The 27,884-nt window shown below is 34.0% G+C and overlaps 1 protein-coding gene across 3 annotated transcripts; it reads right to left on the bottom strand.

Moving 5' to 3' along the window:
- Positions 1 to 177: 177 nt before the first annotated feature.
- LOC146528009 (protein son of sevenless-like) lies at positions 178 to 27,652 on the bottom strand. Of its 3 annotated transcripts, none has more exons than XM_085204895.1 (34): positions 27,154 to 27,652; positions 24,548 to 24,667; positions 23,983 to 24,123; positions 23,386 to 23,562; positions 22,124 to 22,384; positions 21,231 to 21,360; positions 20,979 to 21,082; positions 20,333 to 20,500; positions 20,161 to 20,225; positions 19,392 to 19,522; positions 19,041 to 19,141; positions 18,637 to 18,742; positions 17,950 to 18,091; positions 17,722 to 17,851; positions 17,260 to 17,446; positions 16,237 to 16,305; positions 15,763 to 15,871; positions 15,061 to 15,217; positions 14,270 to 14,563; positions 13,834 to 13,929; positions 12,806 to 13,151; positions 12,469 to 12,590; positions 11,548 to 11,664; positions 10,936 to 11,047; positions 10,422 to 10,493; positions 10,116 to 10,254; positions 9,535 to 9,591; positions 9,167 to 9,287; positions 8,629 to 8,879; positions 7,596 to 7,655; positions 6,818 to 6,867; positions 6,440 to 6,513; positions 5,477 to 5,637; positions 178 to 4,999 (listed from the first exon to the last, which is right to left on the bottom strand). In XM_085204895.1, the coding sequence occupies exons 1-34, from the start codon at positions 27,247 to 27,249 to the stop codon at positions 4,942 to 4,944; spliced, it is 4,524 nt and encodes a 1,507-aa protein (XP_085061021.1). In that variant the 5' UTR covers positions 27,250 to 27,652; the 3' UTR covers positions 178 to 4,941. The 3 variants fall into 3 exon arrangements, with proteins under 3 accessions (XP_085061021.1, XP_085061020.1, XP_085061022.1); XM_085204894.1 differs by having other exon boundaries at positions 7,596 to 7,658; positions 27,154 to 27,651; XM_085204896.1 differs by lacking the exon at positions 16,237 to 16,305 and having other exon boundaries at positions 7,596 to 7,658; positions 27,154 to 27,650.
- Between the last annotated feature and the right edge of the window lie 232 nt (positions 27,653 to 27,884).

Here is a 27,884-nt window from a genome sequence, read left to right as displayed (position 1 = left end):
AGAAATGGAAATATAAACGTAAATATTTCACTTCCTCGAGTGGAGATCGAGCTCAAAACCGTTGCGTTACGGATACACTCTTATGGCGCTACGACACCCTAAAATAATAGATAATATTATTAAATTTAAAATTTCATATTGGAGCAATTAATTTCTGCAACAGTAAAACAAAACAAAACATCATAACTTTGTATATAATATATTTCTACTTCGCAGACGCTATATTTACAACTATATTACACTTACCTCTACTCGCACTTCATTTTACCTCACTTATACATAGTTATTTATATAAATATACATACACATATATAACTATACTATATAAGACATCTGTTTGGACATCACTATTTCATTACATTTCATAATAAATTCATAAAAAATCCGGATCATCCATCATTTTTCTCTCATTAATTATACAATTTACTATGAAATGTATAATTTCAACAAAAGCTTATATACACAGAATAACGCAAGCCAAGCGTTATTATATTTATTATACATTTATAACATAACCGATGCCTAATTAGACATTTAGACACCATGTGGTGTGTTTATATTTAAACTGGTAGACAACCATAGACAAAACATTAATTTCTTATACATATAAAGTGTATAATATCTTTATTTCTGTCTACATTAATGTTTCACACTATGATAGACACCCTGTACATAGCTCTCTGCTCTCTTTTCTCCTCTGACACTCATTAATCTACCAAATTTAAACATTTAAGATCTACATATCAACATCGATAATTTTTTTATTCTTGCTAAGCAGGGATTCAATCTTGCAACCAATATTCACATTAAACTTTAATCACAGCTTAAGAAAAAAAATGGCCTAACCAAAAAAATCATCATAAAATTTTTAAACGGCTTTTTTACAACCAACTTTTTGCAAAATTTTTAATTTTCAAAATATTAAGTTAGATCACTTTCCTTCCAAACGCTGTTATATTATCATTTATGCTATATTCCTTGTAATTCTTTAGTGTCGAGATCTTCTCGAGTATAAATAACCACGCTAACGACTGGTAACGCTAATTTATACACTTGTATGATCTATTTTATCTATATTATATTTTATTACCTGTGGCTTACCGTTGTTTTGGTCCAATTACAGATTTTAAAACGAAGGGAAATGAACTAAAATGTTTAAATTTAAAATCTTAAACTCATTGGTTTTTATACTAAAAATCGTACAATTAAGAGGAAGTACTTAAATTCTATGATTTCCGCTAAACCACAGACAATATTATATTTTTCAACACAAATATAACCACTAACAATATGCGTAGTCAAGTGAAGTGTGAAAATGGCCATTTTTTAGTAGACAGACAGAATTTTATATTAAAAGCTCCGTTTCCCACTTTCCGCCGAATCTTCGAGGCATTGCGTGTTGAGTGGCGGAACTAAACGCCGCGCTTTGCCTTGGTTCCAGAAAGAAGATGAAATGAAAATGTTGAATATTTACCCCATGAGTGGTAATGGAACCCACAACTGTCACGTCACTCACCGTTGTGTCCATGCACCGTCTTTCTTTTGACACTTTTTTTTAAATTATATATTTATAAGAAAACGACGAAGAGAACAGACTACTTTGTCACTACTCCCTTTCTTTATTATTATATGAATAAAACAAGTGTAGTATGTATAAACATAAAAAATATACTTCTTAACATAGTCGACACTAAAATTAATCAATAAAGGTGATTTCAAAATAGTTTTCAGAAAAAAAGTTAGTGACAAAACTCTCCACTTTAGTCATTTCATTTGAATTTAGATATTGAAATTTAACGAATTCTAGCACAAATAACTATAATAAAAACAAATATTCTATATTCTTATAATAATAAGGCCATTTACACACTTTATTTTCCTTTTATATAATATTATCTAAGCACGTAGTCTCAACTACAGGTCGCGGTTACACTTCATAGAAAATGATGCAAAATATTTTGTACTATTGAAAAATACTTGCCTGTATGGATTATGTTTGTTATTAAGCGTAACTCTTTTGCTAAAGCTATATTTTGGAAACGAATAAAAGTAAAATATATATATATTTTCTATAATGACTTTTAAGGGTAGACAGCTAGAACATATTATTGAGACACTCCCTTCAGCACAATCCAACCGATTTGTGCGATATTACGTGTCGTGTGGCGAAACTCAAAATCTTTATAAATTATAACATATAGATTTTACTTTATATATAAATTGTCATAAAAATAGGTTTAGTATTAGAAAACCTGCAATTGTATGATAGTCATAACTATATAATATGTATGAAAGAAATAAGGCATATCGTTGGGAATATTTGTACTAAATTATTTTAAATTGCATTGCATTTGTTTAAAACATGTCTCTTTGTTTGTTAACTTATGTAAAAAAAATATGACGACTGTATTACCTTAGAAATACTCAGTAAGACATAATTTTAGTATCATCACCTAGTTAATTATAAAAAATCTGTAGTTGAGAATATGGCGGCTTACATTATCTTATTGTTACGCTTTGTGCGATTGTCCATGAATGCGGTACGACCTTCATTTAAAAATAAAACATTAATAATATTTTTTAATACAAAATTTTGATATTATCAGTATTTAAAGAAAAGTTTTTTTAGTAAAGGCCGTATCGCACTAAGTCATTGCCATGTTACTGACATGACTATTAAAAAAAAGAATCAACGAAAAAAGTTAATGGAAGATCATTTGTACATTCGACAAGTATATATATATTTAGTTCATGTAAAAAAAACCCTTTCATTATATAAGTCTATGATCAAAAATCATTATGCCTAACGTTTTAATTACATACAAAAATATATACATAATAGAGTATTTATTAACATCAAGCCATTCTTTTTTCTAAATAATCTGTTTTAAATATAATTTTTTGTCATCAGGTAACATTAAAAAAAAAAGGAAATTTTAATAATAATAACTTTTAAATCTATATAATAAACTTGGACTCTCAGAATAACATACATATAATATATATTTACATTGATTATCGCTATAATAATATAAATATATTTTAAATGCTTAAAATAAAGGTGGCCCAACTCAAAATTTTCAACTTTTGGACTTTGTGGCGTGGTGGGACAACCTTTGACTGAAACGTGGCGGTTGTGGGTTCTATAGTAAACAACGACAACAACTTGCGCAAGTAACGGCGTGTTTCAGCACTGGGTTCCCTTTGTTTACCATGTAATAAAAAAAATTTTGAATTTAGCCATTTTTATTATAAAAGCACATTTATATATATATTTATATAGTTTTATACACTATTATATCTACACAATACTTGATTCTATTTATTGGCACTGCACATGGGTTATCGCGATAATTATCATATTTACTATATATTTTGTACCTTTTATTAGATTTTTGGATTTAAAAAAAAAAATACTTTTTTAAAGAGTTGATGTCACACACTTTAGGCCTACATAATTCAAATTTTATTTGATATATATTTTAATTTCATTCAAAATAATTAATATGGAATGTCCAAAATATTGTGTTTTTGAATTTTCAAATAATTTATAATAATATGTATGTCTGTAATCAAAAAGTTTAACAATATATTTACTAAAAAAATCATAATTTAAATGTAACTTTCATTTATTTTTAATTTATACATTTTCGTATTTCATTTATTATACGTATAGCATTTTAAATCATATAAGGCCATCTATCTCATCAATAGTATATAATATTCAGTGGAAGACTAACTATTTATATATATTTTTATTATATTTAGTTTATTTTGGTGTAGTAATGTTGTTACATCAAAATGTCGTTATTTCACAGATAAATAAAATATTTTAAAGTAACGACAAAAAATATTACTTACAAATATCGCCGTGTGTAACGCGATTGTTGTTGGTTCAATTCACACGTGGAGAAATTAACAATTTCCATTTTCTAGATGTATAACAAGACAAAGCGAGGTGTTTAATTCCGCAAGTCAACAATACACGTCATTCAAGTCACGAGATTTTTTGTATTTTAATTAAAAGATTTTTTTAAACGGAAAATGTTTATAATTACTTATGTATATTATTTTCATTTATTATTTTCATTTGTTTTTATTGCAAAACAATGAGTCAAGATGTAAAGTCTATCAATGCAATAAAAATTGAAATTACTGGTAATTTTAATTAAATATTGACATTTTGATAAATAACAGGCAACACTACTAATTTATTATTTTTATTATATCTTTGAGCTGGCAGCACTGTAATGGAGGACAATTATAAACTTTAATTTATTATATAAAAAGCGTAATGTTTACTTTTGTTTATCACTTTTTATTAATACGATTTAATATTATTATTTAATATATAAAATATGATACTACAAGACATTAATGTGATAGTCAGAAAGGCCAATTAACGTTAAAATGATATTAATATACGATATAAAGGTTTTTTAAACGATTTAATTTAAATTAATATATAAACTGCTAACAATAAAAATGTAAAATTTGAAACTGAATCTTTAAGTTAAAAAAATATTTGATTTTTTTTGATATTATGATGATAAGTTTAAGGATTCTGCATTTTTATATATTTATTGTAATTTAACGACATTTAATTTATCATATCTACAATAGCTTTGAACTTTGTACTGTACATTTTATTTACTTAGAACAAAAACAATAATAAAAATAATAAGGTTTAGTGAAAAAAGCGTCTAGCTTCATTTAAAAAAAAAGATGGCGGTCGCCTTCTTGATTTTATCAACAAAAATAATATGGCAGCGATAATTTTGTTACATACATAATGGCGGTTACGTTGTTTTCTTAATTTTCCAATTTTCTTTGTTCAAATAATACTTATATATACATATTATAATATATATGTATACATGTTTTTTTTATTGCGTAATTCTGGAGGTATGTGTTTTTTAGAATATTTGTTGATGTATTAGGTTACGTGCGCGGTGCGACGGCGGTGGCGGCGGGTTTCGGTGGCAACTTCGGTGCTAACCTGTTCGAATACACTTTCATTAGAAAAAAATATAATATAGATATCGTTAACCACAGTTGAAGGTCTAGGTAGGTCTGTATTTTATTTTTAATTTAGACATATTGTAATTGTAATTACACAGCATTTTACTCAACTCGAGGTACGAGCTTTTCCCTTACGTAGAATTTAAAGCGCCATTCATGTATAAATAGTGAGTACGCACGTGGTCCCCGCTAGAGCACAGTTTTGTACGCCCCCGAACCCTATACGGTAACTACACCACCGAGGGAGATTTATTGCGCGGAGTCGGAATCGAATCGTAAGTACTAATTGTTTGTTGTGCTAAAAGCACAAATTGAAATAGATGAATTGAGTTATGTAAACGATTTATTGTTATCTAAGATTGACAATGAGCGAAAAATTGTGCATATCATTTGCTTTTTTAATCCAACTAATAATAGTCAATATAACTGCAAATAGAAAATAAAAACCACTCACGCAGCAGTATGTCGTCTCTGCAACAGAGTCGAGTGCGCAGGCCCCTTCAACTCCGGCGGTGGGGGAGGCCGAGGGGGCAGCGGGGGAGGCGTAAGGGCGGCGGGTGGCGCGGGGGAACTGCCCGAGGGGGAAGCCCCGGCACTGTGCTCGCTCCACGATGACTGTGAAAGCAAATGTTAAATTACACTTATATAAAAAAAAATGTATCGACAAAATATGAATTTCTTCTAACATTTTCTTTTTAGGTCAAGGTGCAGTACAGTTGATGTGTTATGGCCGTCTTGAAATTAGGTTTTCTAAACTTTTACGCATTGTCTACAAGGAATGAAAATAATCAACAGTAAGAAAACATCCTAAAATAAAATCTGTGGTGTAACATCTGTATCTAACTTTAAGGCGATCGCAACTCACCGGTCGTACTACAGACAGAGTGAAACTACATATTCTTTCAGTGATGATACAATTTAACATAATTTTTAAAAAATTATCCCATTAAGAAACAACGATTTATTTATTTTTATGTTTTCGTTTCGCGAAATAGACAATGAGTGACGTGGAATGCGGCCGCAATTTAACTGACGAATTAATATGTGTATCTCATGTGTATACAACTGTAAATTAATTGCAATGGCATAAATATAAATTACAATATCTACAGATGTTGTATAGACTGTAAACTTAGCACACAGCTTTGCTTTGCAAACACACTTTGCTTACAGATTAAAATTAGCACATACTACTATAATAGCTAAAAATTATTAATAACTCGTCTTTTTTAGCTTCACACTCTATCCGGCACATAGCAAGGTAGACAGAGAGAACCTGGACCACATAATGTTAAAACCATAAATATAATTTCCTCGATTGGGAATCGGAGCCACAATCTGTCACGTTAACAGTCGCACGCTTCATCACGACGGGCCTCTAGCTAGTTATTACATAGATATTAGAAGTAGTACTCACGAGGTGCGGCGTGTGCGGCGCGGCGGAGTCCCGTCGTCGTCGCGGCGGCAGCGGCGGGGGCGCGCTGCCCTCCGCTGTGGACACGAATACTTATCAAAATTCAAATACTGTTGTGTGTTTAATAAGTAAAGTTACACAGAAATGTCAGTAGTATGTTCTACAGGAAAAGCTGAAGAGAACCAGCCAATGACAAAATAGTTTTTTTAAGCTTCACGCTGCAGGGTAGGCAGAATAAACCTAGTATAATAAATTCTGTTCCCCATTCTATTTCAAAATATTCCCTATTGAGTAGCGGAACTAAACACCGCGTTTTATCTATCTACCTCAGCAAGTGGATATGGAACTGATTTCATTATAAAAATATTGATATATACTTACAATTGTGATGTGCAGACGGCGACGTGGAGGACGGGAAACTAAACGCCGCTCTGAAACGCACATACATAAAATAAAATCTATTATATAAAAAATGTGTTTCTTATCAATTTATAAAGACGTGTAAAATAAAGAATATAATACACGTTTAGTGCGAGTCGGCAACCGCGGTCTTAGAATTATATTTGGTACCTACACATAAAAAGTACCGGTCAAGTGCGATCCGGAGTCGTCCACTGAAGGTTCGGTAGTAATTTTATGATTGTATGTCAACACAACAAGAACAGAAGTACAACACAAGTACAAGTATAAAAGTTGATAAGGCGGCGTATACGAGTTTTAAATATACACTTTTTATATGAAATGAAATGCAAATATAAATATGTAATGGTTTTTTTTCTATGATATACCTATAAATATATTTTTTACTATTTTTACTTTATTTAATTTGTATTTTTTTACTTTTCGTTGAATTTCATAATTTAAGGTAAATAAACGTAAATTAGTTTTGATTGCGCGCTAGTATTTATAAAATATTCGGCAAACACGAAATGCTACAGATTGAGATAGATAGATAGATATAGTAAAATAGAGGATAATGTTTTGTTTTTACATATATTTTTTTATATATCGATATCAATAAAAACGTAAGAACAAATATTATTATGTAGTATGTATGACCTATTTAAAAATAGAGTCAAATATTTACATAAAATTTTAGGTAACCGTAAAGTACTTACAGGTAAATTTTGTTAAATTTAATATATAGTGTAATAGTTACCTATCAAGAGGGCTAATGGGCGGTGCCGGTGCTGGAGACCTCTTAGGAGACATCGCAGGACTACTGCAAACATATTAATAATTAATAAAAATACTAATATTACAGAAGAAATTGTTTTACTCTTGAAATTGTTAACACTCATTTTTTAAAAATGTTGTAGTCCAAAAACCAAACATTACATAAAAAAAATACTATATAAATGTGAAAATAATTAGAAAAACAATTACATATTTAAATTTTACGAAAATTATAAAGGATAATAAAAAATATAAATGTTGTTTAAACCCTTCGATGTAAAAATAAAAACTGTAAAATTATTACAAAATTTCATAGATATAAATAAACAGATGTAACATATAAAGTTTCATGAATAGATAAAATTTAAAATGATATCCTTGGTACACATGAAATAACTAAAACAGTGTAATATTATAAGATTATTAAAATGTTGCGATTAATTATAGAACAATATCATACAAATACATACCACATATGAAATAAGAAACATTTTTTTAAACTTCATGTTTTATTCCTAACTGGGTAGCCAGAGAGAACGAAGCCCAAACCACCACGGCTTAACATTTACGGATAGAGGTATATGAAGAAGAGGGGCACAACGTGCGTACGACGTAGATGCTACAGGTTATGGGTATCATTCCAACTCGAGGAAATGAAATATTTTTATTTCCTCGCCTCAGCCTACCATTCTGTGTGAGATACGAAGAAAAATAAGCAAATTTTATTTATATTCTTTCTATATGAGGCATCAGAGTCGGTTCACACTTTCGTTTCAGATATCGAATAGTTTCGGTTCCGGTAACCAGAGCCCCGTAACTTTTCTACGTTTGAGCGAGAGATTCGTATTAACTATAAAAAAAATTCTGTAAAAATGTTTCTAAAGGAGTTGTTTATCCCACATAACAAGAAATATAAGAAAAAAATACTTCAAATCTCTGATTAAATAAAAAAGAAAAAAAATACGTATCATTCCGTTTTATGTAAATTAAATAACGTACACGCTCCATGTACTCACCGAAAAAGCTCATGATGCTTGGGACTAGGCGGCGGTCTCTCCGGCGGTATTCGGTTATCCTGCAATCTGTCCGGTGGCCTGTCGGGGGGTCTGTCTGGGGGCCTGTCGGGGGGTCTGTCGGGTCGGTCAGGGGGTGATGGAGGCGTGGGGGGAGGGTCTGAAGGCGGGGGGGAAGCGGGTCTCCGCGGTGGCAGGGGAGCCTCCGAGTTGTTGGTGCAGGCGGCGCGCGGTAACAGTGGTGGTACTCGTTCCTATAATATTTTTTTTAAATGTATTTTATTATTTGTTATCCTATAGGAATGGACTATTATATTTACGGTCAAGCGTTTCACCATATTGCTCTGCCGTGACGTGTTATTTCATGATGTTTCATGTATGTGCAGGGTGGAGCTTCGCTCCTCAGCGTGGATTTATTATTATATATCTTGACTTATTTTAATTTTCAAATTTTGTATTATAATTTTTATTTTTTTTCGAAAATATGTATTTCATTATTTTTGATAAAATTAATAAATAAATGAATGGTAGTGATGGTCACCTGTGTAGGTGGTGGTGGTCTCCTCGCCGGCGGTAGGTGGTCAACGCTGCGGGAGTAGAACAACTCCGCATCCACTATGGCATTGCGCGGTGACAGCGCCGCTCGATGTTCACGACGACCACTGGGGAAATTATATGTAGTAGATAGGGTAATATTTGTTTGAGAAGTGTGTTACTGATTGGCGGAGTTAACTTTGCAGTTTAACTGTCAGAATTTCGATGTACATAGTTCGATAAGAGCATATGGCCTATTGGTCAATGCGGTTGGACGGTTAATAACAGGCATGGGTTCGAATCCCGCAACGTTCAAAATTTTTATACGTTTTTTGTTGATTTTATTTATATACATAAGTATCATTGGGTGCATACCTCGGGGAATGATTGTCACGCGGTGAAGGAGGCTCATCACGAGTACTGCCACTATTCCTAAAAATGTACAGAAAAGTAATTCAGTAAAATGTTATATCCATGTCAGTCTATTATAAATACAAACAATTCTTAGAAAATATATAAAAAATACAAAAGATTAAGAAATAATTCGAAAATACAATTTGGTTTAATTTAGCATTATTTATTTTTATTTAATAAAAAAAATATGAATGTTTGGAGATAGATGTCTTTGAACATTAGCGTAATACGAATAGATATTTAAAAAAAAAACAAGTAAATTCAGAAAAAAACTAAAACACATGTGGACATCACACAAATTTAGAAATGGGAAGTGGGAATCGGTGATTGGGAAACCAAACCAGGAAGTAGTAAATAGCCATCAAGTTAACCTATGAACCATTGCAACAGACTGTTGCTCTTATATCCCTTATCAAATAATGTTAAACTAAGAAAAAAAACTGGAACAGAAATAGTGATTAGGAAATACGTAAATGGGAAACGGGAAGTAGGTAATGGGAAATAAAACCAGGAACTAGTAGTAAATGATCACCAATCATCACCTGTTAAGTGTCGCAACGGATTTGCTCTTATCGAACAACGCTAATCCCTTATCAAAGAGGCTGAGCTGCCCCAGCTGCCCAAGCTGTGCTAGTGAGCTGGAACAGGATCTTTCTAGCCGGGGAGAGGTTAATGAGCCACCTGTAAAAATATAATTAAAATTATTTTTACTAATATTATAAAACTAAATAGTTTGTTTGGTTGAATGCTATAATGTCAGGAAATACTATTTTTAAAAAAATACTTATTATATAATGTTTTATAGTGGCTATGTTAAGTGTTTTTAAGTTAAGTCTGTGTGAACCAACCATGATCATGAACTGGCAACGATACGACAGAGGCGCCATCCCACGCGCTGGTAGGGGATAACTGCGCCACACCTATAAAAAAAACAAAGTAAATATAATTACTAATGTTAAATATATATATAATTATTTTAGTTTGCTTCGTTCGAGAGCGAGGAAATGAAAATAATAATTCTTTCATTTCCTTAAGTAGGTCCAATCCACAACCTGTCACGTTTACAGTCGCACCCTTGCTTCCCTGCGCCACGACTGGCTTCAGCCTGTATAAGTTTATTTGAATTAAGAAAATTTTACGGAAAAATGTGTTCGAAAAATTTTTCTTGCATAAGATACTGAAATAATATCGGCTATTAGAAGGATAGTTACAAGTTCGATTACCACTAAGAACAATTTAATTATTTTCATTGCATCAAGTCTAGCAAGACTCTCGCCGTGTTCTAAAACACAAAGCTACTTTCATCTATAGGTGATCTCAGGTAGCTACAGGTAATTACAGGTATATATAAAAACAACATACTTATAGTATCATCACTGGTGACAGTGGCCACGCTGGTGGCACTGCCGTGCGCGTCGTGCAACCGACGAGGAACTTTGAGTGATTTCAGTGATAACTCGGGGTAACGACGGGGCTGGTGAAGAAATTTTATTATTTAATATTAATATAAAGCTATTTCACGCTGTATCGCGCATACAGCGGGGTAGGCGAAGGGAACTCAATATTAAGACACTCCATTACTCATTCACCACACAATTGCAAGGAACATTGCGTGCTGAGTGGCGGAACTTAACACCGCAGTTTGTCTTACTAAAGATGAAATGGAAATAATTTACCCCTCCTTTAAACATGTAACGAGCCCTCAGGTTGACATCACGTTGACAGTCAGACACTGAATTTTATTTACATGTTGATATTTCGTCGGCGGCGGCGAAGTGGAGCAAGTGATTTATATGATATAGCTGTGGTCGACAAGTCGTAATCCAGTAGTAAAGTTTTCTAAAAATGCTTATCAATGCGTAACATTGTTCACTTGAGAATAATAATAAAAAAATCTAAAATTAAATATGCACAGCTATTGCTAACTTGACGTAGGCCACGACTCGAAGGCCGTACTGTATAATTAATACTAACAAACTTAGGCATCTGCTTCACAACCCTGGGTTCTATCTCCAGGCTCGTCTCGTACAAATAGTCGGTCACGTCTTTGTCACTCATAGCGGGAAAAGGGTCCAATGATTCTAAAAACGCCTGCAACATATTAAAATACATTATTTACATATTTATTTTTTTAGCTTAACACTGTATCCCGGATATTGCTGAGTAGGCAGAGGGATACTAGTGTTTCTATTCTACACTTTTTATTTTAGATATTGTTATTTGTTTATTGATGAGTGACGGAAGTCAACGCCGCGCTTTGTCTTGTTACCAGACCGGGAATGAAAATAGTGATCTTTCATTTCCCCTAATGATAATCGAACTCACAATCGTCGTGTTCAGTCTCATGCTTGTGTCCCTTCACTACGACGGCCTCTATTTTACATACATGTATAATATTATTATGTTTTAAATTATGTAATATAAATATGTTTAAAATCTATATGATTGATATTAAATCTATATAAAATTTAGAGCAATTTAAATTTCATGCATAGAATAAACAATATTTATATAAACAATAACATATACATAAACAATAATTTGTTTTTATACAATCAGTAAAATTACATAGTTTTAGATTTTTCATTGTTATCTATTAGAACAGTTTTAACTGACGTTTGTTATGAAACCAAAAATCTTGAGTTCGATTCCCACATTATATTCTTGTATATTTTATTGATCTTTTTATATGTGAACAGTACGGTCGACGAGTCGTGGCTGCCCTGGAGTTATTTTTTCTACTTTTGTGTATTGTGTACTCGCGACGAAAATAATTAAAAGTAAGAAAAATCCTTAAATCAAATCTACGCGCCCACTACTCCGAGACCGTACTGTATATTTGAATAATTATGTATGTAGTAATAAATACAATAATTTTAATTATTCTTAATTTACCCTAGTCCTAGGTTCAACAGTGAGGCAATACGGTTGATTCTGATACTGTTGTATTTCACCTGTAATTTCCGCCACCTTGCGTCTTTTAGAAAAGTTTATTAAATTTGAGTTCTGCAGATAATCTGGAAAAAATAAGTTGAAAGTATATTTTAGCTCCATTTAAAAACTGGATTAGTATGTCTATATCAGAAAAACTTAAGAAGAAATTATGGTAAGTAGGTTTTATTTTATAATAGTTTATTAAACATTTAAATAAAATTATAAATATTATTTTACTATTTTGATATATTTTCAGTTATAAATAAGTATACATAACAAAGAAAACAAAATAATCTACCTAAGTTTCCCTCCTCTATATGCAATATATTAGTCAAATATATTCCCAAAAATGGCACACACGGCGGATTTATACTCCGCAACCTCTCTTGATATCTTCTAAAATGATCAGCGCTAAGATCCTTCAGAGCAGACAATTCACGTGACAGGCGTGGCGGGATCGCCGACCATGTTGCTCTTAGGCGGTGTACGGCCGCGGAGCTAAACGCCGAGGCCGCTGCTAGAACGCCGTTGAAGTTGTTTAGTTCGTGTAGCGCTATCGCTAGTTGGATGAGACGGCATATAACAGCTACTCGCTCTTCAAAGTTGTCGCTTTCGACTATCCATTTTTCCATCCATCTGGTAAACTGTGAAAAATGATATAAAAACAATGATTATAAAACAAGAAATATATAAACATTTTAAATGCAATTGAATTTAAAAGTGAGTTCATTTCCTTTTAATCTTCTTTTTTAGCATATAGCAGGGTAGGCAGAAGGAAAATCTAATGTTGAGACACTGATTTTCAAGCATAATATTTTTTAGGATTTAACTATAACCTACCAGCCAGACCAATCAGAAGTACCCTATTAATTTTGATTCCTTTTATAGTGTTCAAATACGCTTTTTTGTTTTTTTAAGGCTATTATTTTTTTAGAAATATGTTTGTCATGAGGAAATCATGGGGCCGTAGATCTGAGTATATGATTTGAATCTCAACCCTATATCTTCAAGCGTTCCTGGGATCTTGACGGACAGACAGATGGACAACAGAGTAATCTTATAAGGGTTCCTTTTTTTTTCTTTAAAAAGCACCCTTAAAAAAATGTACACTGATAATTCTTTCATTAGACTTTCGTGGCGTAAGTGCACAATACGTGTCATTGTAAACGCGACGGTTGTTAGTCCGATTTGCAGTTGCATTTGTTATTATATAAGACAAAATTATGGGGTATGTGGAGAACAGAAAGTCTTAACACTATGTTCTCCTTTCCTTTCCCTCTGGTGTATCCCACTTCAAACTAAAATGGTAATATTTCTAATACTAACATTAGTTGTATGCTTGATTATTCTCAGTAGATTTGGACTAGTTTTTTCTTTGTCTTTCTTCGTCCACACTGCTCCCACTAATTCTGAAGGTTTAACCTGAAACCATAAATGATATTAAAAAATATATAATAAAAGCAGTTAAAAAATGAAATTATAAATAAAAAGAAATATTCTTCAGATAATATTTAATAAATATATATGTATATGTATTATATATAGTTGTAGACCTAGGAAGTGGCATATGAAAATAAACAAATATAGTTTATTTTTTTTATATAATATAATATTAATCTTGATTTAAAAATGAAATAAAAAATTTGTTTAACCTTTTACAAACTTTTCAAACAAACAATTTACCAAAAAAACTCCCAAAATTTATAATAATTTCCAATACAATAAGTTTTCCACAACCACAAAAAATCAAACCCACACAAACCTGTCTATACAACTGAAACTCTAACAACGTCAATTGTCTCGCTAGCTCCAACGGGTGCAAGGCCAGCGGGTGCCACCCATGCCTCTCCGGGTTGGCCACGTGGCGCAACGGGGCCGGAGGGGACCTGTCGAATACGTGGGCCACGCCTGGGGCACAGGCCATGGTCCCCGGGCCACAGGTCACTGGCCCCCCGATTGTGGACATGCTGAGGATGCTGCCCGCTATACTACCGGGTATACTGGCGAGGCTGCCTGATACGCTTTCACCATCTAGACCTTGGTTGCTTTGAGCACACTGTAATAAAATATATTTTTTATTTAATATTTTGTTTGATTGTTAGAAAATGTTAGTAAAGTTAAATATATTAATTAGTACACAGTATAATTTGATTTATTAAAGACCACAACTAAGACATACACCGCCTAGTACTACTATCCAACAGTAATATCTTTTGTTCTCAACATGATACTGTATATTGTAAGCAAAATTAATAATACTTTAACATACAGCAGGGTAGGCAGAGAAGACTTAGTTTTAAAACTCTTCATTCCCCACACTTTGTGGCGGAACTCACCGCCGCGCTTTGTTATGACACAAGGAAATGAAAATAAATCATTTCCCCAATTGGGAACAATCAATGAAAACTGAACCCACAACCGTCACATTTAAAATCGGACGCTGTGCCGCTTCGCCAAAACACTCAAAATAAAATTCTGCCACAATAATTTTATTTTTTTTCATATACAATGATGACTTTATAACAAACACTCAAATATATCGGGTAATTTCACCTTTCTCTGAACAGTCTTTAGCACACTTTGCACCCATTTCTTCATGGGTTTACCGTCCACTGATTCCAGAAAGTTCTTCAGGTTCTCCAGGAGTGCGGGTTCACGTTCAAAATCGTAGAAATGCTGGTCGACCCAATGACGAAGCACGTTTATTACTCTGTTTGTAAAAAATATATTTATTGGGAAGCTAAATACATAATCACGTAATTATTAAAAAAATCAGCTTTACACTGTACCCGCACAAGGTAGGGTAGGCAGAGGGAACGTAGTGTTAAGATACTCCGTCCCCCACTCCGTCACACACTTCTGACGAATTCTGGAGGCATTGCGTGTTAAGTGGTAGAAAACAACGGCGCGCTTTGAGCGAAGAAATGGAAATATAAATTTAAATAAATATTTCATTCCCTCGAGTGGGGATCGAGCCCACCACCAGTCGGTTTTACAGTCACACAATGCGTCACGACTGACCTTAATTATTACATTTATATTATTAAGTTACTTACAATTTATATGATTAGTAAAAAGTCATATTGAAAATAACTATATAACTATTGGACTCGAAAGACACTGCCACCAAAAGTACTACTACACTAGTAAACTAGTGTTAAGCCACTCTATTTCCCACTCTCGCCGATTTTTTTAAAATAAAATCATAAAGTTTATATTAAGTATATATTTATTACATTTTAACTTTACACTAACCTAAATTTAACAGGCTGCAGGAACTCCTTCCTATACCTCTTCCAGTCCTCTCTCGCTGTATTCTTGCTGAGTTTCTCAGCATCACTGCTTACCGAGATCTCTACGCTCTCTGCATATTTTAAAAAAGAAATCTGTGACTAACTGGCAGCTTTACTTTTTTCTTAAAAGTTTGTCTTAAAATAACGTTTTTCTGAAAATATATTGATATATTGAGAATAGTGACGTCATCGCAAAGAACAACTTTTGACAACCAATATAATATTTTATCTATAAGATCTGTAGATAATAAATTTATAATACTATACTAATATGTATAAATTGACTACACCAAATGAAATATTTGATAATAAATATAAATTTAACTATACACACAATAACAAACACACAAAAGGAAAAACCCGCCAAAAAAATTATCCCCGGCATCGAACCGGCTACCGTCCGTTGATAACCAAAACTCGGGTATCACATTTGTACCTATATCGAGATCGAGGTCCATCAGCGACGCGTTGGGACTTATGTCCTTCTTCGTCCTCGCCCGAGGTGCTAGCGTGCAAGAGAATATATATGCCAATTTTATATATCTTTTATATTTGGGGGAGGTTTTAAAAAGTGGAGGGTTACGGATTAGGAAGATATATAACGAGGGAGAGAATTAATTTTCTAAAGAAATCATAAAATATATAGAAATTTATATTATTTTAAGTTTGGGGGAGATTTAAGAGGGAAGGGGGGTAACAGTTAGAGATATAAAAAAAGGAATGGGGACAGAGTTAATATACAAAAAAAACTAAAGTTAGAGTTACTTAAAATAGTAGTGGACCATATGGTTTATGGGTAAACTAATAAATTTGGAATTTTGGGGTTATCGCTAGTAGTATAATAGTAGCTGCAAACAAATCGCCGAGATGTTATAAGTAAAAAGAGTTAAAAGGTATAGATAGCGGCGTGGTGGTGCGGATGTCAGAGGCGGAGGGTGCAGGGGTTTCAGTCGAAAGGTGCAGGGGTGTAAGAGGAGAGAGAAGTGCGGGTTTAACAGCGCGCCGCGGCTAGTAGCCAAAATGACTGACCTACTGGTGATACTCGAAATTTGTCGAAATTTTGCGAAGGGGTGTAGAGGCGCGTATAAGGGTCACGTTCATACAGAGTTATGGCACCGGGCAGGTGCGGGTTGCGACAGTCAGGGGTAAAGGGAGCGTATTTAGTAATTGTCTCTGTGGATTGTAAACATGAGATGGGGTCAGTAATGTAAGGGGTGAGATAGAAGTAGGAGCTATAAAGAAGTAAAGAGTATTCTCACGATTTCGGGGCACCTGGTAATCACATACGAAGGATGCGAAGGGCCAAGGGTGAGGGATTAAGGATACCCTGCGAGTATTTGTAGGCATAGTAGGTAAGAGTTGGGAAATAACTTTATTAAGAAAATTAACTTTTTGTTAATGGGATGGAATGGGATGGGGTGGAAGTGGAAGCTTTTCAAGAACGTAGTATGGTTCTCACCATTTCGCGGCACCTGACAGTCATATACGAGGTGTGGTTCAGGTATATCGAAGCGCTCCACTAACAGCGCGAGCAGGTCTGCCGGCGCGCAGAATGACCGGTACGTGGTGAGAAATGTTCGGACTAGGTTTAAATCCGCGTGCACGTGGTACGTCAGACGCTCCACCAGCTTGAGGAGGGTGGCACCCTAGAGCGAGGATTCATTGTAAAAAGTGTTATAAAGCAGAGTGGAAAACCCAGTGCCGATTTTACCCAAATGATCAATACGATGACCATAAACTAAAGTAATAACAATGCAATTTTTATGAATAAGAATAATGCACTTTTTATGTTCCCTTATGTTTCAATTTAAATAAATATTAATTACTTGTCTCCGCAGCGGCATTAATCATGGCGGTTGTGGGTTCGATACCTGCCGCGGTAACAAATTTATATTTTATCTCAAACATAATAGGAATATACCTTAATAAGAGGAGCAGTTCCAGGTCGATCCTCTAACACGATATTATCAGAACTATCTGGTTCTGCGAACCTGTACAGTGTCGCTGGCGGGAGTCGTAATGGATGACGCCGCTCCAAATCTAGTAAAATACTGTAAACAACATATATTTTTATTTACTGACATTTAAAAAGAATGTCTGAGTGGTCAACACAGATTTTTTTTTGATTGACATGACTGATTTGACTGACCTGTCTAAGCTCCGATCCAGCATGGGCTTAGTGTTGAGCATGACGAGATCGCACATCCAATGTCGTTTCTCCGCGCATGAAGCCGCCGATAGGAGGACGGGGGGACCCACTCGTGGACAAAGCTCCATTAGGTTGCGGCCCTCTGTTGACAATATATCATAAATTACATTACATACATAATTTTTTATGATTTGGACATATTATTTACAAGTAGATAATATTTGTAGCATTAATTTTTACTTGCCTTCGTTAAAATTTGGAAGTGTCTAAGGTCTCAAACCAAATAAGTTATATTCAATAACCAAAATTACAACAAACCTAAAACAGATAAAATAACACCGAATCCCATTAAATGCATGGTCTTATACTAAGAAATCCAAATTCAAGAACAACTACAATATTTTATAATATTGTTAGTGTACTTGTTGTACCGGAGGGTAGATGCCGGTGAAAAAGATTATAAGAGCAGTGGAATTGTGTCAATCGGGACAGTTGTTTGCTGGCAACGGCCCTTATCGGAAGGAAGCTTGTGTGAAGTATTGTTATTAGCTAATACATATCACTTATCACAATTACGTAGAACCCAAATAGTATGGGAACATATAGGCGAAATGTTTTTATCGTGTTTTTTTATAACAGTTAACCACTACCGATTTCTAACAATATGATAAAAAAATCTTAAATTACCTTCCCCGTCCCCTCTGTCCACAATCTCTAACTTGCGTATATGCAGCTTCTCCTTCATCTTGAGCTGTTGAGGACCGCCTGCCGTCGCACCACTGTTCACTGTCACCTGGTGAATTAATAAATATTTTTAGCAAAGTCGTGTAAAAGCGGGTAGATATAGGTGAAAAAAAAACTATAAAAGCAATGGAATTGTCAATCAGGGGCAGTAGTAGCCTGTAGGACACGGCCCTTATTGGAAGGAAATTTATGTGAAGTATTGTTATTGGGTTTTTTTTTATTATGTAGAAAATGGTGAGTTTCACTGAACAAGAATTAGGAAAATACTGGAAAATAACCAAATTTATTATCAGATACCCAACCCATTATTGTAATATAGAAAAAACGAATTGTCTTATAATACTTACAAGACCCGTGATAGGTTTGCAAAGTAAAAGGAGTCCATCGAATAAAAAAGCCCGTCTTTCTGCTATCCTTTTACCGGGGCCAATTTTTGACAGCGTGTCCTCTGAAATTATGAAGTAATTGCAAACTATGAAATTAGTTTAAGTTTCAGTTCTACTTTTTTCTTAACTTTCGGCATGTAGCAGGGTACGGAGAGCGAGCCTGGTGTTTAGACATTCGGCTTCCCACTTTCCGCCGAATTCTGGAGGCATTGAGTATTAAGTGGAGGAATTCAACTCCGCGCTTTATCTCTACACCAGACCGTTTGGGAGGGAATTCGAGTATGGAGGTGTGTCGGTGGGGTATTAGTGTACCTCTAATAAACTCGTTGCAGCACTGTGGCACGTCGCGCGCGTCCCAGTTGTCCACCAGTCGCGCCAGTTCCCCGCATTTCTCTATTGCCAGCTGTCGTCGCGCGCGCGCCGCCGCCCGCACCGCACCCTCCCTGTAAAGCCAAAGTCAAGATAGATAATAAAAGTATAAAAAAAAAGGTAATTTCCGTGACAAGAACCAAAGCTTGCAGAGTTGTGCACTTCACATTTTTTTAATAAATATATGCTTCTTTTACGCACGTTTTGAAAATTGTTACTTCGTTACGGTCTACACTAGGACAAATATTCTGAAGGTTACATGCACCGGCTTAGTTTCATTAGATTTTATTCTCCAGTCTTTTAGCCACACAGATGGTATTTAAGCCTTTTTATGTCCATTTTGATTGGATTTTCGAAAGAATCGTCGGCAAATGTCCCTACAAGAACTTTGTAATTAGTGAGTCAAATTTGTTAATTAGATATAGGAAAAGGCCTATTACAGAGCGTGAAAATGAAAAAAAAATCAGTTTTCTGAGAGGAAGTCGAAGGTACAACCGTCGTGTTTGTAGACTAGATGTCTACAAACACGGCGGTTGTACGGTTGACTGTCTAGATGCTTTGCGACTGTACTATGGTGACTTTTCTAATACTTCAAATATAATATTTTTTGTAATTTAAGTTAATTAAATGGTAATAATTTAACATTTAACTGTTAATAAACATTTAAAAATGTCTAAACAAAAAATTAAAAAAGAATTTAATGTATACTTACAACTTTGGTCCATTCCCTAGTGTCTTCATGATTAAATTCTTTATTAAGAGTAGATTACATTCTACCTGTAAGGACGAAAAAAGTAAATTTATAAAAAAAATATATTTATTTATACATCATAAAACCATTCATTTTCAATATAAAAAAAAAAACATATAACACAATACGCCACCTGTTTGAAGCTCTCTCGGTCGTCGGAGGCGGGCGCGGCGCGCAGCAGCTCGCACACGTAGGAGTGGTGCAGCAGCGCGTGGCCGACCGGCGCCAGCAGAAGGCGCGGCAGGCAGTATTTCACCGCCAGCCGGAACCCGTGCCCCGCAGTGTCCAGCCGCTCCGATAACTGCCGAAAGCGCAATCATTTACTAATCGGCGTCTGGGGTAGGTGGTACGTATCTATAGAGAATCAAAACTAGAATCTCTCCACTACTTCGTTTTCTATCGCAATCAAAAACTTTGCATATTGAGTGACGGAACTCAACGCCCCGATTTGTTTGCCACAGCATGAAAACGAAAGTAAATAATTTATTCCTCCACAGGGATGCTTTAAAAGATATAATTTTCTGTAGTTTCCATTCATATAAAAGATAAGCCTACAATTCGGTTGCCTGGAAGAGATCACTTTTATTGAAAAGGCCGCCTTTATCACATTTTATTATTTTATAAGCTATTGTAAATTTTTATTTATGCTATGTATTATGGTGTGAAATAAAGAGTTTATTATTATTATAAGCCGAAGAAACTAAAACCCACTGAATACTACTTTTACTTATTATTTTTAAGCAATATTATTACGTTTTAAAGAATATCTACTAAATTACCAAAGGATCATCAACAATATTCTGTAGCGCATCCCTCGACTCCTTTCTAGTCACTATATTAGCGTATCTCACGTAGGCTCTGAATTCTTCCACCTCGGCCAATTCTGCAAAGAAAAGGAACAAAAAAATAAATGAAAATATATTTTTCATACAAAATAAATAATTTAATACATCATCCAAGATTCTTTTATTTTATTTTACTTCCAAAGTCTAGAAACAATAGAAATGGAATTTAATAATCAAATGATTTACCTTCAAAACAACTCCCAATGTACGGCGTGGGAGAATCTTGTGACATTTCCATGGCATCCTCCAGGTTACCCAATAATGTGACTGTCAGCTCATATATGTCCACTATGTTACCGAATATTAGGGTTATAGACTGGAATATGTAAATAAAATAATATTAAAATATATATTTTAGTTTCATATTGTATTCCGCATAAAGCGGGGTAGACAAAGGGGAAACTAGTATTAACATAATTTTAGAAACATTGTGTGTGAAGTGTCAGAACTCAATGCTGCGTTCTGTTCTGTTACGAGGCATCGAACCTACAACCGTAGCGTTTATAGCTAGACACTGTCCACTGCACTACGACGACCGACGGAAATAATTACAGTTATAAAAACAGTAAAAAGCAAGGTGTTCGTGCCAACGGGCAAAGATTCCCTATTCATTCAAGTCTTCATTCGGGTCAATAATTCTTCAGGAGTGATCTACATTCACCGCTTGACGACTGGCGGCATTGCGAAAATCATTCCAGACCAGCAGAAATTTTGGATAATCGAAAAAAGTAGTAACAATAATACTTTATTGCAGATAAAACCTTACAAATCATAATTTTGATTATATATTATATACTTTATGTAACCATCATCACTGTAAGTGATTTCTTACAGGCAATCAAACTGGTAAATAAAAAAACTACTAGAAATTCATCCAAAAATCTTAGGATCAACATACTCTATTTTCAATCCCTTCCATAAATAAATAAAAAAGTCTCATTTTCATTTCATCTTTAAACACTCGTAATATCAGGTTTGAATCCCACAGAATGCTGCTGCTGCTGTACCTTTCTATGTACTCCCTCTTATACACCCCCCGCTTCCCACTTTTTTAAAAACAAATAAAAATGTATACATACCCGACTATCCCCATGCAAGATCTTCTCCAATTCATCTTTAAACACCCTAATAATCAAGTTCAAATCCCTCAAAAATGTCCTAACATCGGCCAGCAGGTCCCTCACTAATTCCCCATATGATAGAGATGCCCTCCGTCCCCCTCCCCCGGATGTACCCACTGTACCCCCAGACGTACCCCCAGATGTACCACCTGAGGAGACTCCCTCAGTTGACACTGGACCTGTCAGCTCAGATTCTTGATAGAACATATCCATTAGCACCTAGAAAAACAAATAATGATTTATATATTTAAAATAATCTATAATTATCTACACTAATATTATAACATTTAATCGTTTTTTTAAACATACTAATCTACGGACCTACTGATTTTAATTGAAAAATATTTTTGTGTTGAATAGTATATTCATTCAGGTAGAGGTAGGTAGACAATGAAAATCTTGCTTTTGATTATTTGTATTCCCAAGTGAATGATATGCAAAAGTTTGATTTGATAAGGCAAAAGCTTTACTTCAGGGGAGCCAAGACTCGCCGACCTTACTGTACTGTATCAAACGTTAAACCTAATTTAACGTTCATATACATACATGAAGACAAAATAAAGTTTATATATAATCACTTTGAAAACTTTGATGAGTATTTGACTTTGATATTGCCAGTCAGTATAGTAGGTAGCACCTGTATTAATGGCTTGGATGACATTTTTTATAAATAACAGATGAATATATTGTATTGTATGTTTATTTTATTTTTTCTTGATCTTTATACATTCTATTTAAAATTTCGTTACTGTCCGGAAATCTTAAATGAGTAATAAGAAGCCCAAAAACTTTATTGATGAATAAAAAACACAATTCACACAATTTCATTTTTTCTGCCTCATAGTTTATAGAAAGAATTTATAGTACTTTTTTTATACTAACATACTTCATACTAGCATCAGAAAAGCCCGTAAATTCTTTAAAAATATTTAATTTTGTCAACAAAAACAATAATTATTAATTATTGGTAAATCTCTTCATTAAGCCTTATGGGGTAATCCCCTTATCTACTAATTAGTTATGTAATATTGATTTAAACTAGAAAATAATAATTATAAAATTATAATTTGTATATAGATCCTTGCTGTCATCGTACATTGAAGTAAAAAACCGATCAAGTGCGGGTAAGACTTGCGCATGAAGGTTCTGTACCATTATCTATAAAACATGCAAAAAATAATGTTTAAATAATATAAATTACTTATAAGAAGTGTCCTCACCTTATCAGCGCACATGGCGGTCTTGATATCACTACACGTGATAACGTGATAGCCACTCTTCTGAGGTATCTGCTTCACAAAGTTGCCCGCCAGACGAAAAATGTCCGAGCTGACGTACTCCAGTATGGCCGTCATGCAGAGTGATACTGACGTGTCTATTTTGTACAGGAGCACCTCCTGCAATACAGAAATTTTATAATAATGAAAATATATTATAACACACTAGATAATATAATACACGCACATAACCGCGATTGGTTGTGGGTTCGATCCCCATTCAAGTAAATGAAATATTTGTTTAAATTTATATTTCTATTTACACAGTGTACAGTTCTGTTTACACGGCGTACAGTTCTGCCACTCAAAACACATTGACTCCAGAATCCAGCGGAAAGTGGGGAATGAAATGTCATGACACTACCTTCCCTCTATCTTGTAAAAAATACCTACTTCCTGTAACATCTGGTGCAGCTTGCCAGTAGAGTGCGATATAATTGCTTAAGGCTATCATGACTACAAACCCACATCAGAATGGGAGCTCTACTCTAATCAGACAACCGCAGCGTTAAGCTCCGTCTGCTCATAAGCCCCGCTTACCTTCTGCAGCATCTGGTGCAGCTTGTCGAGCGGCAGATGGAGCGCACGTCGTCGCCGCGCCGTGCAGGCGTCGCGCGCGTCCACCAGCGCCCAGCGGTCGAGCGGCGTGGGGAAAGTGCGCGCGACGCGCTCCTCCACATCCTTATGCAAACATATATTATATATGTACATATAATACATAAATCTTCTGTATGTTTGTATTACTCCTAAAGGACTCGGCCAATTTGGGTGAAATTTAGTGTCTATACTTTGATGGGTTATTGAGCTAGCTATGCTATATGAAATTGCCGTTTATATTATGTTAATAAGATTTGTTCTGCTTTTACTCATGACAGTACAATATCTACGGGTCCTAATATATAAATATAAGAAATAATTGTGATATGAAATTTTTATTTAAAATGTATGTTAAGTGGCACCATTAAACTAATAATTCTTCTAAAAGAGCACGATCTTGGACGAACAGTGCGCAAAAGTCGAGAAGTCCTAACTTCCGAGTGACCTCAGCTCGAAACAAAACTTTACAGTATCTTACACAATGTCCAAGCACAGAAACATCTAGTACCTGTACAGTGAGCGGCGAGGGCACAGCGCACAGCATCGCCAGCAACCGCAGACAGAGCGACTCGACGAACTCCAACGCGCTCTGCTCCGCATTTAGAGTCGGGTGCACGTTTTGGAGGATCTGAAACATAAACAAATATAAAATAATAGTTGCGACATTTTTTCAAGTATTATATATCCACACTTAGAAAAAAAATACTTATTTATATATCATACTAGCGGCCCGCCCGCGGCTTCGCCTGCGTGAACTACGTTATTATTAATTTCTGTCTCCATGAGTACCTATATCCTTTTTGACGTCCATGCAAAATTTGAGACTGCTAGCATTAGTAGTAACGAAGTTTCATACAATCTTTCAACCCCAAAAACAACCCCTTGGGAGTCAAATATTGCAAATTCCCGTCTTAGTGAGCACCTACGTCCTATAAGCAACTCCTATACAAAATTTGAGATTCCTAGCACATGTAGTTTCTGAGATTTCGTGATGAGTGAGTGACCTTTCGATTTTATATATATAGATAGATAAAAAGTTGAACGTACCGAGATTTGAATCTGCGCCTCTTGGAAACCCAACCGCTTTGACCATTAAGCCTTACGGTCATGAAGCTACGTCGAAATTCTTATACGCTTTTTAAGTACAACTTATTTGTTATTCAATAATTTATTGCAACCGTCCAAACGCTCTGACCACTAAGCCACACGTTCTCATCAGGCTAAGTCGAAATTGTTATACGCTTGTTATATATTATTTATGTTGACAGCATCTCTGTAGGGAGATTTTTACAAATTTCCCCTACCCAGAGATATTTTTTATGTTGTTAATGAATCTTTCAATTTTGTTTTACTTATATGTTATTTTTTAAAGTGCAATAAAGTATATATATAAGATAATTAATTACTTAGAATTATCATTTGGCAAGAGAGAATGCTATTTATTAAATATTTTTGACACAAGTATTTATCTTTCCTAAGTGTCGAATAACACTTTAAAAAAAGTCAAAATTTTTGACGTAGTTTGATGAGAACTTATGGCTTAGTGGCGATTTCCAAGAGGCGCGAGTATACGTTCGGTGCACGTTTTCTAAATAAATAAAATAATATTTGCTGAAAAATACACTAAACAATAATTCTCCAACATTTATTGCACAAATTAGTATTAATTATTTTCATTACAAGGCTAAAAAAGAGCGCGATGTGGAGAGGCAATGATGATTTTCGCAACTCAATAATTACGTTGTCTCGTAAATAATGCAAAAAGCAAGGAAACAGGGTGTTTTAACACTAAGTTTTCTCTGCTATATGAAGGATAGACGGTGAAGTATTTTTCTTATATATACTGTATTTGTATGATAATCTTTAATTAATTGATATCTCGAAAAAGGTAAAATTTCGAATAGGGTTATGTCAGAGCAAAAATTTAAAGTAAGTTACTTCTTTTTTCATCTGTGACAGTTCATACATATTATTAAATGTATCAACAGGCCACTTGTTATTATAAAATTATTTAAAAAAAAATAACAATCCAAATATACTTTTTTGTGGATATTGTGGTGCAGTGGGACAGCATCTGACAGCAAGCACAATGGTTGTGGACTTAATTTTGGGGATATAAATTATTATCATATCTGCAGTGATAAGACAAGTCATGGTGTTAAATTCTGCCACTCCATGCATATTGTTCTGAATTTAAGCAGAAAGTGGAAAATATTATCTTAACATTTTTTTAAATTAATACCAGACAAGCACTAATTGGGCTCACCCACCGAGGGTTCCATACAATTTTTCCCCTTTTTTAAGGCTATTATTTTTTAAAAATGTAAAAAATTTAGAGAAAAATCTTTTAATAACATAAAAAAATCCTTGTACATTATTTTATGTAGTTTTGCTATTGGATTTTTTTAATAAAGAAGTTTAGAATTATCTAATTAGAAGACTTAAAGTTCAATTCAAAATTCATATAAATATAAAATTTTGTTTCAATTTGCTTTGAATTTGTATTTCAGTTAATTATATATAAACAAAACTTATATGCTACTTCTCATATAATATAAAAATATAGATAAATAAAATTGTAAAAAGAAGAAATTTATTAATTCATGTCCTGACAAAGAAAACAGTTTGTTTTATGTCAGAAAAAATCCTAATTAATTGCACAATTATAATATTATGATATATCGATATTTTGTTCAAGTATGTTATTATTATGACTAAGAACCATGTCATTGTAAGCATATTGCATTTGGCTATTGATAAATCTTTCAAAATGTTTCTAATTTTTATTTAAATATAAATAAAATTATTAAAAAACGTGTCCTTGACCCATCTAACAGTCGATCGAGTCGATTGACCTCAATTTGTATGCATCACGTAAATTTATGCCGATCTATAGAAAATTATTAATGTATTTCATGAACTTGGCCTACTATCTTTTTATCAAAGACAATCGTATCTAACAAGTAACTATTAGATAAAAGTTATAAACTATAACAGCTTAATCCTAAATATGTGTAGTTTTGTTTGAAATAATCAAGAAAATTATGAATAAATAGTAAAAGTGTTATGCTATTTTGTTTTGAATGTCTGACATATTGCTATTGGTACACAAACCTTCCGCAGAGGGTTGACGAAGAGGCCTCGCCACTTTTCCGCGTTCGCCGGGTCCTGGAAGTCATAGCCCCGGCTCTCCTCCACGGTGGGCAGCATTGTGACCGGAGCGGGAGCGCCCGCGCGGAATTCATGTAAACACTTTTTATATCACGCCACTACATAGAACACCATTTCGCGTAACGCGAAAATTTCACTATAACACAACACGTAACAACTACCTTAAATATAACGTATGTAGGGATAGTATGTGTGATAATGTATTTGCTTAATTATAACAGGACATCGCATAAATTATTCTTTGATTCATTTAATCGGCTAGACGACGCCATTTTCGATTTATTTACTGGATTTCCTCTTGCATTATCAATATTGGTCGGTCGCGTTTTTCTCGTCTCCGATTGGTCAATTACCAATGATGTCAAACGAATGCTGGCCTGTGATTTGACAGAAATACTTTGACGTTATCCTATCTACCCACAGATAAATGATTAAATAAAGTTACGTATGCACAGTAATTTTAATGCTAAGCATACAAATATCAATATAACATTATCTTGCTTTTATCATTGTTTCAATCTTTTGATAAGCGATTCTTGTAATAAATAATCATTTTAATTTATGATACGTTATGATTTACTCATCGTTATGTTAATATTATACAAGATTAATGATAATATTACATAATAAGAACTGAATTTATTGATTTAATTGGCAATCAAGTTAAATTAACA

The sequence above is a fragment of the Heliconius melpomene genome, chromosome 20 (genome assembly GCF_056956725.1).
Source record: "Heliconius melpomene rosina isolate 202511_hmr_F chromosome 20, ASM5695672v1, whole genome shotgun sequence".
Lineage (NCBI taxonomy): Eukaryota > Metazoa > Arthropoda > Insecta > Lepidoptera > Nymphalidae > Heliconius > Heliconius melpomene.
Note: the sequence above shows the minus strand (reverse complement) of the source record. Positions and strands in the feature narration are given on the sequence as shown.

Bases quoted from the DNA above. Each gene is read 5' to 3' on its own strand.
- LOC146528009 (XM_085204894.1), bottom strand. From the start codon at position 27,249: ATGCTGCCCACCGTGGAGGAGAGCCGGGGCTATGACTTCCAGGACCCG. The intron at 24,124-24,547 runs GTACTAGATGTT...TGTTTGCATAAG, and splicing joins CCTCGCCGCTCACTGTACAG to GATGTGGAGGAGCGCGTCGC. The intron at 10,494-10,935 runs GTATGTTGTTTT...TTTTTTTTATAG, and splicing joins CACCAGTGATGATACTATAA to GTGTGGCGCAGTTATCCCCT.